Source organism: Eubalaena glacialis, chromosome 3, assembly GCF_028564815.1.
Source record: "Eubalaena glacialis isolate mEubGla1 chromosome 3, mEubGla1.1.hap2.+ XY, whole genome shotgun sequence".
In the NCBI taxonomy this organism is placed as follows: domain Eukaryota; kingdom Metazoa; phylum Chordata; class Mammalia; order Artiodactyla; family Balaenidae; genus Eubalaena; species Eubalaena glacialis.
The window spans coordinates 21870254-21889731 of NC_083718.1; the positions used below are offsets into that span (position 1 = coordinate 21870254).

The 19478-nt window shown below is 43.0% G+C and overlaps 1 protein-coding gene across 1 annotated transcript; it reads right to left on the minus strand.

Moving 5' to 3' along the window:
• Positions 1-15609: 15609 nt before the first annotated feature.
• On the minus strand, positions 15610-18219 carry TLR5 (toll like receptor 5). The gene has a single exon (XM_061185335.1). The coding sequence runs from the start codon at positions 18184-18186 to the stop codon at positions 15610-15612; it is 2577 nt and encodes an 858-aa protein (XP_061041318.1). The 5' UTR covers positions 18187-18219.
• Positions 18220-19478: the final 1259 nt, after the last annotated feature.

A 19478-nucleotide genomic window follows, 5' to 3' on the forward strand; every position in this document is an offset into this window, starting at 1 on the left:
TCCCTCACCTTTAAAAATGCTTTGCTGAAACACTTTGGGTAGTTCGGGATTTTTCAGCATGAACCACCCATCTCCTTGCATGACCCTGCAGTAAACCTTTCTCTTCTCCAAACTCTGATGTTTCGGTATTGTTTGGCCTCATTGTGCATTGGGCACGCGAACTTGCGTTCAGTAACAGTTGCAGCCACAGCTGTGGGAACTGGGATTCGGGATGTCTTCCTGGAGCTCTCTTGGGAAGCAACCCTCAGCTGCCACAGAGGATGCCGGTGGGAGCTTCCTAGAGGCTCTTGCCAGTCATGTGACTTCTGGGGTCCCTCTGCTTATGTGTTCCAGGCTGAGGCCTCTGGTGTTAGCTTCCCTGACCTTCAGTCTCCTAGGTCTTCCACTAGTTCACTATACCCCTAATTCTCTAAATTAAAACTTCGAATACTTGGAATACCCAGAATGAACTTCTGTTTTCCCAAATGAATCCTGATTGAAACAGAGAGAAAGAGTCAATCTCCAATGAGGACAAATGTCTCCAGCCTGCTCCAAGAGCGGGGTCCTCTGGTGTTTTGCTAGGACTGGGAGATAGCTCTTTGGCAATGAGGAAAGAACAAGGCAGATCCCAGCAACGAGAGCAGTCTCTCTGAGCAAGCCACAGAGGGGAGAGAAAAAGGGCATTCCAGTGGCCCAGTAAGAAGAAGCAAAGAATCAGAAAAACCCAGATTTGAATCCCTCACTAGCTTAACTCATTGCTTCACCTTTCTGAATCTGAGTCTGAGTTTCCTTCTTGTAAAAGACTGGAAGATCATCCGATGAGTAGAGATCAGTGAGTGGGCATGTGACCACTCCTCACCTGATCTTGTTATGGGGCTTAGGTGAGATGACTTAGGTAAATTTCCCAGCCCGGAGACTAACAATAGAAGGCGCCCAATAAATGTTAGTTCTTTTCCTCCTTCTTGGCAGAGACAGTCATTTGCTTAAAAAAGATGCTCCCAGCAGCTTTCATTGCCTCCACTTTCAGCCTGAGGCTACAACTTCTAACTCTTCCCTGCTATTCAGAAGGAAGAGGGATAAAGAAGCAAAGAACAAACTCCACAGTGCCCAGCAAATGTTCCCTTCTGCTGCAGTGCAGTCTCAGCTAGAACAGCTCCAAAAGGCAGTGCATTGGGCCCCCCAAATCAGTGTGCGGATCACAGATTTACATATAAATGCTAAAACTAGAAAGCCTCCAGAAAAGAGCATAGAGAAATATCCTCGTGACCTTGATACAGGCAAACATTGATCAGGTAGGACACAAGAATACCAACCATAAAATAAATTGATAAATTGGACTATGAAAATTAAAAGTTTTTCCTCATTAAAGGCACTGTTAATGAAATAGAGAGGCAAGTTGCAAACTCTGAGAACATATTAGTAATATGTATGTCTGACGAAGACTTGTACCTAGAATGTATAAAATACGTCTGCAAATCAATGATGCAAAGATAATCAACCCATTTAAGATGGACACAAGACTTGAACAGACGGTTCATAAAAGAATATACGTAAATGGGTAACAAGAGCATGAAAAGGTATCCAACTTATTAGGCATTAGGAAAATGCAAACTAAACCCACTAAGAGATACCACTTCACACCCACCAGAAAGGCTAACACACAAAAGGCTGACCATACTAAGTGCTGGCAAGGATTTGGAACAACTGGAGTCCCATACGTAGTTGGTAGAAGCGTAAAATGTTACAATGATTTTGGAAACCAACTTGGCAGTTTTTTTCAAAGTCACATACACCTACCCTATGACCCAGCAACTTCATTCTTAGTATTTACCTGAGGGAAATAAAAACCCATCCACAAAAATATTTGTAAAAGAATGGTCCATGGTTGCTTTATTCGTAGTAGTGAGTAACTGGAAACAACCCAGTTTGCAGAAAACAACAAACCTCAACAGGGGACGGGATAAATAAATTGCAGGCAATCCATACAATGCAGTGAAAAAGAACAAACCACTGACAGATGTGACGCCTTGGAGAATCTCAAAAAATTATAAGTCAAAAACGCCAGATGCAAAAGATTGACTACCAATTCTCTTCACCCGAAGTTCAGAAACAGGTGAAATTAATCTATGTTGATGGAAATCATGACTGGTTATCTGAGTTGGGGCAGGAACGGGTACCGGCAAAAAAAATAAAAAGTAAGCAGGCACTTTCCAGAGTGATGTAAATACTCTACATCTTGACTGAGGTAGTAATGACATGGGTATAGACAATTATCAAAATGTATTGAATAAACCACAAGGACCTACTGTATAGCACAGGGAACTATATCCAATATCTTGTAATAACCTATAATGGAAAAGAATCTGAAAAAGAATATATATATATGTATAACTGAATCACTTTGCTGTACACCTGAAACTAACATGACATTGTAAATCAACTATACTCCAATAAAAAAAAAACTGAGTGGATAACCAAATATTATTAAAAATAAAAAAATACATTGAAGTATACACTTACGATCTATCCATTTTATTGTATGTTAAAAAAACCCAGCCCAGTGAATTTCCTTCTCAGATTTCCAGAGCAGTTGCCTAGACCTCCAAAGAGGTCAATTTCACTCCAAGGACAAGGAGTGGAGCATCCAGACTAGAGGAATGGAAGGCAGATCCAAGGAACAAAGGACACCTGGATGGTCAACTTACACAACGTAACCTTGTCTCTGTCACCCACAGAGTGTTAACGTGCATTGATTTTGTGCTAGAACTGTGCTACTTGTTTCTATGTACCGTTTAATCCTGGGGAAAAAACACAACAACAAACCAAACCCTAAAGCTCCAAGCAGTGAAACGACGCACAGCTAGGGCTGTAACTCAGTCTTCGGATTCCAAGCTGAGTGCTTCCTGTGGTTGTCTCTGGGCGGGGAGTGGGAGGACAGTAGGTGGGGAACTCCTGCCCCAAGCTCCTCTGAGGGCTGCAGGCTGAGCCAGGCTAGAGGCGGCGCCTTCACCAGCCAGGGACGCCCACACCAGCTTTCCCTCCTCTGTTGGACACTGACCCTGAAAGTCTTCCCTAGAAGAAGCAGTGGTGAGTCCTGGTCCCCTCTCCAAAAAAGGCTCTCTTGTTTTCACATGGACCAGTGTGCAGAAACACTGGTGACTTATTTTTGCAAATCCCGCCAGGCTTGGCATGACCTGCAGGCCTGGAAGACGCTGGCTCGACAACACAGCTGCAGCCGGGCAAAGAGCTGGGAGCCCATAAATGGCCAAGGTCATTGGAAAGACCACGAAAGCGGCCTCAAGTGTTAGGCCCTGAGGGCTGCTTGAGCGGAAAACCCAGGTCAACGCAGCAGAAAACTGCCCCAGCTTCCAATCTACCAAAGCACCTGCTTCCTGAAGGGGCTGGGCCCCCGAAGAGACACGATGTTATTGATTTTTATCACGTCTCAGTGAGGTGACCTTCCTGGGGAGGAGAACGGAAAACACGGGCCCGCAGAAGTGCAGGGTCTGTGCTGGGAAAAGAAACACAATTTGCGGCCTGTTGGAGCAGGTCCCCAAGTTTCAGGAATAAAGCCACCTTGTCATACTTGCCTAGACCCATGGGTCCTGAGAGGGCCACAGAGCCTTAGCAAGTTCCTTCTGTGGAATTGTCTGGAAAATACAAATGTATAATTTCTTAACAGGCCTATCTAAATGGAAGTTATTGTGGCCATGGAGAAATAAAATATTTGAATGCTAAGCAAAATAGATGAAAAGTTTTTTTAATCTTAAGAAAAATAAAATTGAGCAAGACCTTATATATATTGTGATGTGTATGTAATGTACATATGATATATATTCACATATACATGTGAATATCATGTATATTCATCTGTTGAAAGAATGCTGTTTTTCTTTGATGGTGCTTCAATTTTTAAATTCTGGCTAATTCTATTTTCTCTGTCTTCTGCCAAAGGCAGAAATTATCATCTCCATTTTATACATGTATATGTTGACTGTATATTCTGTATACATCAAAGTATTATTAACGAAATGTCTGCACAGAGTTGAACATTAAATAATACCAAAGACTCATAATGAGACGTTTGCAGTCCCGTGTCTCACCCCATCCCCCTTTGATCTCCCTAAGCTCCCCGCCGCCCTGCACCCCAGCACAATCACCTGTGTTTTTCCTTTGGTTGAGGCTGAGCAAGGAAACACACTTAGACCAGAGGCCAGCTATAACGAAGATAAGGTATTTAGGGTTTTGTTTTGTTTTTTAATTGAAGAATACCATACAGAAAAGTGAACAAATTCGTTGCTACAGATAAAATGTATTGTCACAAAGTGGACACACCCATATCATCACCCAAGTTAAGAAACGGAACATAACCAGCTTTGGGGACACCCTCCCCACAACACTCCCCTCCCTTCTCCCCAAAGGTAACCATTATCCTCACTATCATCATTCATGAGCTTTGCCTCCTTGAAATTTCTAAAAAATGGAACCACTCAGTATCTGACATAGTTATGTCTCACTTCTTTGACTTAACATTTTTGTGAGATTCACTCATGTTGCTGCACGTAGCTTTAATTGGTTAATTGCCATTTCTGCGGAGTTTTCAGTGACCACAATTTATTTATGCATTTTATGGCTGATGGATATGTGGGTTGTTTCCACTGTTGGCTACTGCACAGAATGCTGCTGTAACATTTTTGTCTTCTGTTGCATATGTGCATGGATTTCTATCTATGAGTAGAATTGCTGTGTCATAGGACACATGTGGATCCAACTTTGGTAGATATCAATGGACTGTTTTTTAAAGTACACCAATTTACATTCTCACGAATAATATATGAGAGTTTCAACTGCTCCATATCCTTGCCAATACTTGATACTGTCAGTCATCTTAACTTTAGCCATTCTGCGGGTGGTATTGCAGTGTTGTTTTAATTTGCACTTCCCTGATGACTAAAGGAGATTGACTATCTTTTCATCTGCTTTTGGACATTGGATATGCTTTTGGACATTGGATATACTTTTGTGAAATTCTCAAGTCTCTTGTTCACTTGTCTTTTGTGTTGTCTTTTTCTTATTGATCTGTAGGAGGATTTTCACATCTTGGCTATGAGAATCCTTTTCAGATACATGTATTCTTCCATACTCTCATTTGCCTATTTGTTCATTGATGGTCCTTTTTGGTGAATAGGTCTTAATCACATTAATTAATTAATTAGTCTCTTGATTTCAATTGATCCACATCTTATTCCTGTATCTTCACTCTGTTTACTGCCTTATAGTTCTCCAATGCCTTTAAGTAGATTTAAAAAACAGTTTCTCCAGATTTTCTAGATGTCCCCTACAGAAGAATTGGGCAAAACTCCCTCAGGCAATCACCATGAATTTGTCTAGTTCCTTCCTCTGGCATTTTCATATTTCCAAATTCACACTCTGAGTGCTATTTCTTGATTTAACATTCTAGACACTTTATATTGATTTTATATTGTGGTAGGTGAGCATTTATCTATCTTACACTTGTACTCCACATCCTTCTATCCTCCCAATATAGTTATTTCATAATTTCAAGCTCTCAGCCACATTTACTTTACATTATATTAAGCTATCTAAATAGTATTCACCGCAGATTCATGGGGGCGGCAAGAAAATTTCAGAGTCAGTTATATTTGAGATGATGAGTGAGAATCTCTTTGAAGCTTTCCACAGCCCCAATCAATATTGTAAAATTGCCAGAATAGTCTCAATTCCAAAGACAGCAAGCTGTCACCATTCTTACACCGAATAGTTCCTTCTATTTGGGAGTGACCCCCGAAGGACCATGCTGTATGGAATTTATCAATTTACTGAGGCCTGACATCAGTAAATGTACTCATCAGATGAGTACCCACATCTCAACGAGGCACTGCTAGTTTTTTCTGTTGCCATACATGCCAACAGTGAGACTTGGAAAAATAGCCTCAAAAAGAATTCCAACTGCTGAGCCTGGTGATGGAAGAGAAGACAAATGAAAAGAATTTAAGAAAGTTTTGGGTCTTTGCCAGAAAAGAGACGTTTTAGAATAAATTAGAGTGGCGTGTTGAATTCTGTGGTGGCTGGGATTTATTATGTGAACAGGTCCTGCATCAGCTCTGTAAGGAAATGTCCAAAGGTGCTTTTTCAGTGTGTTTCATTTGTGTTTTTAAATAAGAGGATTAGAAAAGGCTGTGGGATAGACTCCTTTCAGAAGTCAAGAGTTACCTGTGTTGCAACTTACTGTTCCTATAAATACACATGCACTTGTCATTTCACATGCCCGAGGTTTGGGTTGCAGAAAAGAGTCAAAGTGAAGGTCACCCATAGCAAGGGTGATGCTGGATGTAGAGCTACCTGCCTCTGAGCCCCCCAGCTCCTTCCTCCTGGGTCCTGTCCTTACAGGAGGTTCTGATGGGGAGATTTCATCAGTGTCTGCACTGCCCACGCTCCTGCAGCTTGGGGAGAACCATGGCTGATGAGCAGGTCAGGCAGGAAAGATCGCACTGAGACAAAGTGGCCTTGCTGCTCTCTTCTGAGTTTGTAATTGTAACTGTTACTGGCAGCAATACTTTGTTGTTGGTTTTTGTTTTACTGAATTTCTTAGTATGAGGTTCGTGAGGAACTTCTTCACTCTGTTTTCCTTTCCCATCCCTCCATCCCTCCATCCTAGCCCAACTCTTGGCTGCTAGTCGAGGAGCTCTACCCATGCCCTATCATTTGAAATGAAGGTCAGTAGGTTTCTTAGAGTCTGTGATCTCCCACCGCTTCAGCACCCATGTGGATGTCCGGCTCTCTTGGCCCCTGCCCTGCACGTCCCAGGAGCATCTAATAGTAGCAGCTTTGACACCAGGGAGACTTTGCAATGTGCTTCATCCATTCACCAGGCATTTATTAAGCATATACTATGGGCCAGGCAGCATACTGGGCTCAGGATACAAAGGTGACAAGACGAGGTCCCTGCCATCAGGGGTCACAGTCTAGGTAGACACTGCATATCCATACACACACTGGTACAACACAATGTTATATATCAGTGACAGAAATCTGTGGGGTCACAAGGAATGAGCAGTGGTGCTAGGAAATTCACCAGGCAGACGTGGGGCGGGGGGTGGATATGGAGAAAAGGAATCCCAGGGGGAGGAAGAAGCATGGACAAGTGTAGATGGGAAAGTCTCACGTGGTCTGGAAACCATATGTGATCTGTTATGGCCAGTGAGGGTGGGACACGGAAGAAAGGACCTTTTCTCACGGAGCTTATAGTCCAGAGGGGTGGGTGGCCAGACAGGCTCACAACTCTCAGAGAAAGCAGGAAGTAGTAAGAGCTTGTTTTAAAAGAATGGATACAGCGCCAAAAGATTTCAGAAAAGGGAGACAGGATTTGGGTTGGAGGCATCCAAGGAGGTTTGGCGGGCTGGATTTTGAAGAGCATGTAGGATGGACTGCAGTGATGGGAGAACATTCCAGAAGGAAAGGACAGAGTGGGGGTTGTGTGTGTGTGCATAAGAACAAGGCTAATGGGTGCAAGCATTGTTCAAAGAATAAAGAACAATGGGAGCAGGACAAGCTCAGTCTTATGGATCAGAGGGGCCCCAAGAAGTTGGGATGACAACAGCTAGTGTGTGTGTGTGTGTGTGTGTGTGTGTGTGTGTGTGTGTGTGCGCGCGCTGGAGTTAGGACGGGGGGCGGGCACAGTGAGGGAAGTGAGTGACATCTGAAATACTGAGTCCCAAGCTGGATTGGATTTGGAGGTAGGTGTTTGGGAAGCTGGGGGTAACTTTGGCACACCTTCCTTGGTTTAAATTTTCTTAATGCTTTTATAGAAAGACATTTCTATATTAAAATAAACATGAAAAAATACGAAATATATATAGGTTTCTTTTAAGATAAAAAAATACAACTTCTAAGAACTCACGACTGCCTCCAGAAGGCCGCTGGATGTGGGTTCCCTCTCATGGCCATTAGGGTGACTAAGGATAAGATCGGAAATGTACAGGGAGCGAGGTCAAGATGGCGGACTGGGAGGACTCGGAATTCGCGTCTCCGCACAACCAGGGCACCTACCAGGCACCTGTGGGGGACCACAGACACCTAAGGGGACGGGAGGAACCCCCAGTGACTGGGTAGGCCATGGGGCGTGGGGGGAGTGAAGGGGGAGGAGTAGTGGAGGCCAGATGGAACTGGTGACCCTGAGGGGCGGCTGGGGGAGGGGAAGGGATCCCACACCCGAAGGGGGAAATTGGGGAACCATTGGGAGGGCAGAGGAGCAAAAGGGAGCGTGGCCAGGTTTCCCCTGACCATGTGGACCCCCAGGAACCTGCTGAGATTCTGGGCCCAATCCTCTGCCCACCGAGGCCCCCTCCAGCCGCGCGGGTCCTGAGGGAGTGGGAAGGAGGGAAGGGGGAGCAAAAGTAAAGGCCGGACCTCCAGGACCAGAATGGCTGGGGGAGGGAAGAAGTCCCTACACCCAGAGGGACTCACCCACCGTTAGGGGTCCAGCGGCGATGGGGGAGACCCAGGGGGAGACCGTGTGGGAGGCATGCAGGAACGGAAGGGAAAGTGGCAGTGCTTTCCCTGTCCACTTGGGCACCGGGGAGCCTGTTGGGTTCCCGGGCCAATCCTCTGCCCTCGGAGCCTCCCTCCTGCTGTGCAGAACCCAAGCCCCGCCCCTACACCCCCACCCAGGGCCCCACCTCTACACTCAGAGACCCCCTCTGAGACCCCCTCCAACGGGCTGGGCCTAAACCCCACCCACACACGCTCACCCAGGGCCCTACCTCCAAACTCTGGAATTCCACACTCCAGAGGGCCTCCTTTCCACGCTGCCTCTCCCCTTCTGGGAAGGTCCTAAGCAGAGGCCCCGCCCCATTCTTGAACGTTGCCCCGCCTAGGTCCCGCCCCCAAGGCCTTTTCTGGCTGTATAGGTCTTGAGCCTAGACCCCGCCCCACACTCAAACGTCACCCCACCCACCCACCTAGGTCCCACCCCACCCTAAACCCCGCCCCTGCCTAAGTTCCACCCCCACAGGCAAGGCTTTTTTTGTTTGTTTTTTTTCCTCTTTTAGACTGGGGTTCTGTTTTACCTTGTTGATTCATTGCTGTTGATTCTTTTATATTTTTATTTTTCCTAATAAATCTTTTATTTTTCCATTTTATTTTATTCTTTTTACTTTGTTATTGTTCTCTCCTTTTGGCTTGCTCCCCACCCCACCCCCCCTTTTATTTTTTCTTTTTTCTGTTGTGGTTTTATTTTACCTTGTTTCAATTATAGTTTTATTTTTCCTAATATATTTTTTATCTTTCTAATTTTATTTTGTTTTTTATTCTTTGATGTTGTACTGCTTCTTTCTTTCTTTCTTTTTTTTTTAAACTGTGCCACGAAGCTTGCGGGATCTTGGTTCCCAGGCCAGAGGTCAGGCGCAAGCTCCTGTGGTGGGAGCTCCGAGTCCAAACCGCTGGACTAACAGAGAACCTCAGACCCCAGGGAATATCAATTGGAGTGAGGCTGCCCGGAGGTCCTCATCTCAGCACCAAGACCCAGCTCTATCCAACTGCCTGCAAATTCCAGTGCTGTACGTCTCAGGTCAAACAACCAGGAAGACAGGAATACAGCACCACCCATAAAAACAAACAAACAAACAAATAAATAAAATGAAACAACAAAAAATATGTTACAGATGACAGAGCAAGGTAAAAACCTACAAGACCAAATAAATGAAGATGAAATAGGCAACCTACCTGAAAAAGAATTCAGAGTAATGATAGTAAAGATGATCCAAAATCTCAGAAACAGAATGGAGAAAATACAAGAAACATTTAATAAGGATCTAGAAAAACTAAGGAGCAAGCAAACAGTGATGAACGACACAATTACTGAAATTAAAAATACTCTAGAAGGAACCAATAGCAGAGAAAAGAATTGAGGACAGTCTCAGACACCTCTGGGACAACGTTAAATGCACCAACATTCGAATTATAGGGGTCCCAGAAGAAGAAGAGAAAAAGAAAAAGTGTCTGAGAAAATATTTGAAGAGATTATAGTCAAAAACTTCCCTAACATGGGAAAGGAAATAGTCAATCAAGTCCAGGAAGCACAGAGAGTACCATATAGGATAAACCCAAAGAGAGACATGTCAGACACATGTTAATCAAACTATCAAAAATTAAATACAAAGAAAAAATATTAAAAGCAGCAAGGGAAAAACAACAAATAACATACAAGGGAATCCCCATAAGGTTAACAGCTGATCTTTCAGCAGAAACTCTGCAAGCCAGAAGGGAGTGACAGGACATATTTAAAGTGATGAAAGGGGAAAACCTACAACCAAGATTACTCTACCCAGCAAGGATCTCATTCAGATTCGATAGAGAAATTAAAACCTTTACAGACAAGCAAAAGCTAAGAGAATTCAGCACCACCAAACCAGCTTTACAACAAATGTTAAAGGAACTTCTCTAGGCAGGAAACACAAGAGAAGGAAAAGACCTATAATAACAAACCCAAAACAATTAAGAAAATGGGAATAGGAACATACATATCGATAATTACCTTAAGTGTAAGTGGATTAAATGCTCCAACCAAAAGACATAGGCTGGCTGCATGAATACAAAAACAAGACCCGTATATATGCTGTCTACAAGAGACCCACCTGAGACCTAGGGACACATACAGACTGAAAGTGAGGGGGTGGAAAAAGATATTCCATGCAAATGGAAATCAAAAGAAAGCTGGAGTAGCAATTCTCATGTCAGACAAAATAGACATTAAAATAAAGACTAGTACAAGAGAAAAAGAAGAACACTACATAATGATCAAGGGATCAATCCAAGAAGAAGATATAACAATTGTAAACATTTACTCACCCAACATAGGAGCACCTCAATACATAAGGCAAATGCTAACAGCCATAAAAGCAGAAATCAACAGTAACACAATCATAGTAGGGGACTTTAACACCTCACTTTCACCAATGGAAAGATCATCCAAAATGAAAATAAGTGAGGAAACAGAAGCTTTAAATGATACATTAAACAAGATGGACTTAATTGATATTTATAGGACATTCCATCCAAAAACAACAGAATACACTTTCTTCTCAAGTGCTCATGGAACATTCTCCAGGATAGATCATATCTTGGGTCACAAATCAAGCCTTGGTAAATTTAAGAAAATTGAAATCATATCAAGTATCTTTTCAGACCACAATGCTACGAGACTAGATATCAATTACAGGGAAAAATGTGTAAAAAATACAAACACATGGAGGCTAAACAATACACTACTTAATAACCAAGAGATCACTGAAGAAATCAAAGAGGAAATCAAAAAATACCTAGAGACAAATGACAACAAAAACATGATGATCCAAAACCTATGGGATGCAGCAAGAGCAGTTCTAAGAGGGAAGTTTATAGCCATACAATCTTACCTTAAGAAACAAGAAACATCTCAAATAAACAACCTAACCTTACACCTAAAGCAATTAGAGAAAGAAGAACAAAAAGAAAAAAAACCCGACGTTAGCAGAAGGAAAGAAATCATAAAGATCAGATCAGAAATAAATGAAAAAGAAATGAAGGAAACAATAGCAAAAATCAATGAAACTAAAAGCTGGTTCTTTGAGAAGATAAACAAAATTGATAAACCATTAGCCAGACTCATCAAGCAAAAAAGGGAGAAGACTCAAATCAATAGAATTAGAAATGAAAAAGGAGAAGTAACAACTGACACTGCAGAAATACAAAGGATCATAAGAGATTACTACAAGCAACTATATGCCAATAAAATGGACAACCTGGAAGAATTGGACAAGTTCTTAGAAAAGTACAACCTTCTGAGACTGAACCAGGAAGAAATAGAAAATATACACAGACCAATCACAAGCACTGAAATTGAAACTGTGATTAAAAACCTTCCAACAAACAAAAGCCCAGGACCAGATGGCTTCACAGGAGAATTCTATCAAACATTTAGAGAAGAGCTAACACCTATCCTTCTCAAACTCTTCCAAAATATAGCAGAGGGAGGAACACTCCCAAACTCATTCCACGAGGCCACCATCACCCTGATACCAAAACCAGACAAAGATGTCACAAAGAAAGAAAACTACAGGCCAATGTCACTGATGAACATAGATGCAAAAACCCTCAACAAAATACTAGCAAACAGAATCCAACAGCACATTAAAAGGATCATACACCATGATCAAGTGGGGTTTATGCCAGGAATGCAAGGATTCTTCAATATATGTAAATCAATCAATGTGATACACCATATTAACAAATTGAAGATAAAAACCATATGATCATCTCAATAGATGCAGAAAAAGCTTTTGACAAAATTCAACACCCATTTATTATAAAACCCCTCCAGAAAGTAGGCATAGAGGGAACTTACCTCAACATAATAAAGGCCATATATGACAAACCCACAGCCAATGTCATCCTGAATGGTGAAAAACTGAAACCATTTCCACTAAGATCAGGAACAAGACAAGGTTGCTCACTCTCACCACTATTATTCAACATTGTTTTGGAAGTTTTAGCCACAGCAATCAGAGAAGAAAAAGAAATAAAAGGAATTCAAATCAGAAAAGAAGAAGTAAAGCTGTCACTGTTTGCAGATGACATGATACTATACATAGAGAATCCTAAAAATGCCACCAGAGAACTACTAGAGCTAATCAATGAATTTAGTAAAGTAGCAGGATACAAAATTAATGCACAGAAATCTCTTGCATTCCTATACACTAATGATGAAAATTCTGAAAGAGAAATTAAGGAAACACTCCCATTTACCACTGCAACAAAAAGAATAAATACCTAGGAATAAACCTACCTAAGGAGACAAAAGACCTGTATGCAGAAAACTATAAGACACTGATGAAACAAATTAAAGATGATACAAATAGATGGAGAGATATACCATGTTCTTGGATTGGAAGAATCAACATTGTGAAAATGACTATACTACCCAAAGCAATCTACAGATTCAATGCAATCCCTATCAAACTACCACTGGCATTTTTCTCAGAACTAGAACCAAAAAGTTCACAATTTGTATGGAAACACAAAAAACCCCAAATAGCCAAAGCAATTTTGAGAAAGAAAAACAGAGCTGGAGGAATCAGGCTCTCTGACTTCAGACTACTACAAAGCTACAGTAATCAAGACAGTATGGTACTGGCACAAAAACAGAAATATAGATCAATGGAACAGGATAGAAAGCCCAGAGATAAACCCATGCACATATGGTCACCTTATCTTTGATAAAAGAGGCAAGAATATACAATGGAGAAAAGACAGCCTCTTCAATAAGTGGTGCTGGGAAAACTGGACAGCTACATGTAAAAGAATGAAATTAGAACACTCCCTAACACCATACACAAAAATAAACTCTAAATGGATTAAAGACCTAAATGTAAGGCCAGACACTATAAAACTCTTAGAGGAAAACATAGGCAGAAGACTCTATGACATAAATCACAGCAAGGTCCTTTTTGGCCCACCTCCTAGAGAAATGGAAATAAAAACAAAAATAAACAAGTGGGACCTAATGAAACTTAAAAGCTTTTGCACAGCAAAGGAAACCATAAACAAGACAAAAAGACAACCCTCAGAATGGGAGAAAATATTTGCAAATGAAGCAACTGACAAAGGATTAATCTCCAAAATATACAAGCAGGTCATGCAGCTCAATATCAAAAAAACAAACAACCCAATCCAAAAATGGGCAGAAGACCTAAATAGACATTTCTCCAAAGAAGATTTATGGATTGCCAACAAACACATGAAAAGATGCTCAACATCACTAATCATTAGAGAAATGCAAATCAAAACTACAATGAGGTATCCCCTCACACCAGTCAGAACGGCCGTCATCAAAAAATCTACAAACAATAAATGCTAGAGAGGGTGTAGAGAAAAGAGAAGCCTCTTGCACTGTTGGTGGGAATGTAAATTGATACAGCCACTATGGAGAACAGTATGGAGGTTCCTTAAAAAACTAAAAATAGAACTACCATATGACCCAGCAATCCCACTACTGGGCATATACCCTGAGCAAACCATAATTCAAAAAGAGTCATGTACCACAATGTTCATTACAGCACTATTTACAATAGCCAGGACATGGAAGCAACCTAAGTGTCCATCAACAGATGAATGGATAAAGAAGATGTGGCACATATATACAATGGAATATTACTCAGCCATAAAAAGAAATGAAATTGAGTTATTTGTAGTGAGGTGGATGGACCTAGAGTCTGTCATACAGAGTGAAGTACGTCAGAAAGAGAAAAACAAATACCGTATGCTAACACATATATATGGAATCTAAAAAAAAATGGTTCTGATGAGCCTAGAGGCAGGACAGGAATAAAGACACAGACGTAGAGAATGGACTTGAGGACATGGGGAGGGGGAAGGGTAAGCTGGGACTAAGTGAGAGAGTAACATGGACATATATACACTACCAAATGTAAAATAGATAGCCAGTGGGAAGCAGCCGCATAGCACAGGGAGATCAGCTCGGTGCTTTGCGACCACCTAGAGAGGTGGGATAGGGAGGGTGGGAGGGAGGCGGAAGAGGGAGGGGATATGGGGATATACGTATGCATATAGCTGATTCACTTTGTTATACAGTAGAAACTAACACAACATTTTAAAGCAATTATACTCCAATAAAGATGTGAAAAAAAAGAAAAAGAAGGGATGAGATCGGAGATGCCCTGACATCCCTGGTCGATTTAACTTTCATGGCACCTCTGTGAGGTAGCGGCAATCACGCCTACAGATGAGAATACAGGCCCAGCGAGGGTGTGTAACGTGCTCGAGGTCACACAGCTCATGAGCAGCAGAATCCAGGTTCTTGGTCCAAGTACAAGTTCTTTCTGCAACAGACTGAGTGGCTGATAAATGAGATATGGGGGGAAATAAAGCTGAAATAGGTTGTTGCTAAATCACGGAGGTTCTTGAAAGCCAGCCCAAAAGAAAGGTTGCAAGCCAAAAAGAATGTTCACGGCCCACTAGGGTTAGACCCAAAAGGTGAGAAGAAGAGGAGCAATATGGCCCCAAGAGATCTAGTTATTCTCATCCCAGCTTCTTTGGAGCCACCTCTTATCCCTGAGACTGAGGGTGACCTGCGCTGAGCAGTGGCATTGTGTCCGTGGATATAGTAGGAAGCACACCTCTTTCTCTTTGTTTTCTACTTAATGTTGTTCTGCCAGGCACAGAGCCCTCAGAATCACCGAGCAGCCCCTTCTGGAACTGAACACTGGAGAAAGGGTGTCGGCCACCTGTAACTTCTCCCAAGGTGCCCTTCCCACGACTAGGATATATCCCGTAGTCAGTCGATGCAACAGGAGAGAACCGTGTTACCGGGTCTGAAAGGAAATCGATGGAGAGTGGGAACCGTTGCGGGCAGTTGCAATTTTCTAGATCTATTACTTTGCATTTGGAGATCAGTGAAACAAAACGTCGTGTTGCTATGAAAATCAAGAGATTTATGTAGTTTTCATCGTAGGAAAACAACAACTTCATAAAGGACCCCAAATGGTAACTTAGTGGAAATAACAAGTGAAGAGTTGCTTGTGGCTTGAGAGAAGTGGAAAAGTGCTCCTTTGACTAGGAAATGGTTGTTACACTTTGCAGCTGAATGTCATTGTCTTTCTTCCTTTCCTTTTCTTTCTTTAGAATGCACTGAGAGAGTTTGTTGAGAAACCAGCCAACATCCTGGAGATCCTCAGGCCACCTCAAGTACCGCTGTTTCTGGACGAATCCTCTGATGGAGCGATGCTTCATCAGCTGGTACTGGGACAGGGACCCCACCACCACCAGGATGAGGGCGCCACTGAGGTCAGCTAAGCACATGCTCTGGGCGTAACTGAAGGCTTCGAGGCACCACCCGTCTCTAAGGAAGTGTCTGCTCACGAGACAGACAACCTTTCTGCTGTTGCACAGGGCATCCTGGATGTTGGTGATGCGGGTTTCCCCGGGCAAAAAGTCTCTCTCTTCAAAGCACAGGTTAAATCTGTTTTGGTCGCTGTACTGGGCATCTAGGTGTTTCAGCAAAGCATTCTGCACCCATTCAAAGTCTTTGCTACTGAAGCACAAATAGGCATCGTATTTGTACGTCTCTGATTCTCTTCCCTTGATGGGGTCCTTGAACACCAGTCTCTGGGCTTTCTTATAACAGATGAAAAAAAACCCCCGAAACTTCGTAACGATGAGGATGGTCACGAGGAACAGAGTCAAAGTGACAGTGAAGAAGATGAAAAGGGAAAACTTTAGGGACTTTAAAACTTCCTCTTCATCACAATCTTCCGTGGAAAGAGAGTAGAGGGAAGTCCCAGCCATGGAGCTCGGGTACATGCAGTATATGTCTGCCGGAGAGCCAAATATTGTGACGTTGGTTTGATTGAGCCAACTGATAAAAGTGCTAAGTTCGCACTCACAGATGAACTTGTTATGAGTTATGTCCACGGCACTCAGCGATGCAAATAAATCAGGATCAGGAGAGAGGAGCTGGTTTCTGGATAAATCCAGGACCTCTAAATTAGCAGGTAAGTCGCCAGGAAAAAGAACGGTCAGGCTGTTGTCCTTGAGGCTGAGTCCCCTCAGTGCAATCAGATGACGAAATACTCCTGGTGGAAGGAAATTCAGGTAGTTTCTATTCAAATACAGGACTCGGAGATGCGAAAGCCCCTTAAAAACATCCCAGCAGAACCCGGCTCCCCAGGCAAGCTGCAACATATTTTCTTCAAGGAAAAGCTCTTCTAAGCTGTGGCTCTCTGAAGGGGCATGGTCTTGGTTACAAAAGGAAAAGCGATTTTGATTTAAAATGAGAATCCGGAGATGAGGTACCTGGAGAAGGAAGTAGAGATTATCCAGATTTTCCAGCCTATTCTCTGATAAGGTGATGAAGTTAGCTGTAAGTGCGGTGTTCGGCAAAGTAGCCAGTTTATTGCCACTCAAGAAGATATTAGGTATGCTCGGAAGAAAAGAAATAGTTTTAAGAGCATTATCCCGGAGATCCAAGGTGTTTAATTTCTCCAGGAATCTGAATGTTTGGTCCTGAATGATCCCGATGTGATTCTTTTGCAGATCAATATAGGCTACCTTAGGTAGTCCATAGAAATTAGAACTATACAATTCCCCCAGAAGGTTATGTGATATATTGAGAACTTGGAGGTTGTCGAGTCCATAAAATGCTTTGCCTGCAATATTGTTTATCTTGTTGTAGGCGAGGTTCAGAATCTTCAACTCCTTGAGCGTCTCAAAGAGTTGGAAGTTCAGGGAGAAGATAAACCCATGTGAAAGGTCCAGCTGTATCACTGAGCTTCTGGCCAGACCAGCAAAGGTGTGCTGGTCAGGATCTTTGATGTTAGTGAAGCCAAACCCAGGACCCATCACGTGATAGGTAAGAACCAAAGAGAAAATCTGGCTTCCATTGATGGCATTGCTGAAGTTTCTTGTGACGTCCACTGCCCAGCCATTGCCAGAAACATCTAGGGTTTCCAGGACCATGTTTCTGAATGGGTTCAGACATTTCCCCCAGTCCACTGAGACCCTGTTGTACAGGTTATTATCAGCAAGGCTTAAAAAGGAGAGTGTTTTTCCCTGGAGGGGTTTGAGCTCGTGCTCACATACAGTGGTTATTTGGTTGAGGGAAAGATCGATGGACTTCAAGGAATTCAATTCCCCGAATGAAGGATGAAGGTAAAGACTCTGAATCCGATTTTTGGATAGGTCCAAGTGAGTCAAAGACCCCAAGTTTCTGAAATAGCCATCTTTTAATACAGCACTGGAGAGACCACAGTAAAACAGTCGAAGTTCAGAGAGATGGGGCAGTTCCTGAAAAGCATCTGGGTGCAAGAAGTCTATCTGACTTTTGCCCAGGTCCAAGATTCTGAGATTGGGCAGGTTTTGGAAGGCTTCTTTGTCAATGGTCAAGGGGGTAAACTGAGTCCCGAGCTCCAGCAGCTGCAGCTGCTCCAGGAAGGGGAAGGACGCGGTTGTGACTGTCCTGATGTAGTTGAAGCTGAGCAGGAGGCTCTTGGTGGTGCTGGGGACTTGGGGGACTTGGGTGAGGTTGCAGAAACGATATAAGGCTCTCCAACCATCGAAGAAGCAGGAAGAAATTCCAAGCGCGGGACTGGCCATGAGCACCATTCTTAAGAGAAGGTCCAGGTGGTCTCCCATGATCCTATGGAGAAGAAGGGAGAGTGAAAACGCAGGAATCTAAGCTCAAGGCATTGTGCATGGGCGCTTAGGGCTTGGGGGATTCCTCTGTGATGTGGCTTTTCCTTAGACCCTTTGTTTCTCTGGATCTATGGCTGTAGCTGTTGGCAGATACTGTCTGGTGTAGACAGAGCTTTTCTCACTCTCTATCATTTATGTTGCATTTTTCTACATAGCAAGCACGGTTCTAAGTACTTTAGAAATATTTCATTTAACCTTTATGATAACTCTGCATTCATTCCTAAGTTTGTGCCTTCATTCATTCAAGATTTGCTGATGGAAGTTGGAGAAAACAGCAGGAGGAGATACATTTTAACTTCACCTCAGCCAGGGACCCCATTCCTAGCCCAAGGCAGGCTCAGCTGAGGAGTGGAAAATAAATCCACTGATTTTCTTCCCCCTCTAACCTGTCAAGGATACTAGGTCATCTCCATTCATCCATCCTTACTCCCTACACAGTGCAGCTCATAATATAAAAACTGGGTATGTCGTTTTCCACAAAGAGTCAGATTTCAACAGTTTAACAAAAATGTATTCAGCACCTCCTGCACGCCTGGCACTTGTGTGACCCCATGAGTGTACAACTAAACAGAAACCAGTCCCCTTGCCTAAGCCCAATAGGTGAAAATTCACTGTCTGAGTTGAGCATCTGTCTCACACACACAGCAGCAAAAGGCACTGAATGAGCGTGTCTGGCCATGTTCCCAGTGCTGTGCTGGGAGCTGTGAGGGGTACGGAGAAAGTGCACGAGGGCCCACCCCTCAGAGAGCCTTGCCTCTGCCCATCTGCACGGCACCTCCACCTTGGTGCCTGCGAAGTATTCAACTTGCTCTACGTGTAACATCTGAAGGCCTCTGTTGCAAGGTAAGGAAAGACCTACATGGCTCAGAGGGCAGGAGAATGAGGGGGAAAGAAAAGACAGAAATAGGAAGAGGGCCCTGGTTTATAAAACCATCACTGGCACAGTTTCAATATCAGGGTAGACAGCGTGAAGCAGTCATGGTACTAGAGGGGGCACCGGCCCTGGACCACTTGCCGGCTCTGAAGACGTTTCGCTGTGTTGGGGTAATTTGTGGTGGGGTTTCCATAGCACCTTTGAGTCTGTGACACACAATTTACAGCAAATCAGAAGTAGACATTGACTTCTGAGTTGACCCAAAATATCAGAAGCAGGCATTTACACATTAAGAGTAGGGCGGCATGGTATACTGATGTATACTGTCAGGTGAGATACAACTATTGCCATTTCATAT

Excerpts from the sequence above, each read along its gene's own strand:
- TLR5 (XM_061185335.1), bottom strand. The coding sequence starts at position 18,186 with ATGGGAGACCACCTGGACCTTCTCTTAAGAATGGTGCTCATGGCCAGT.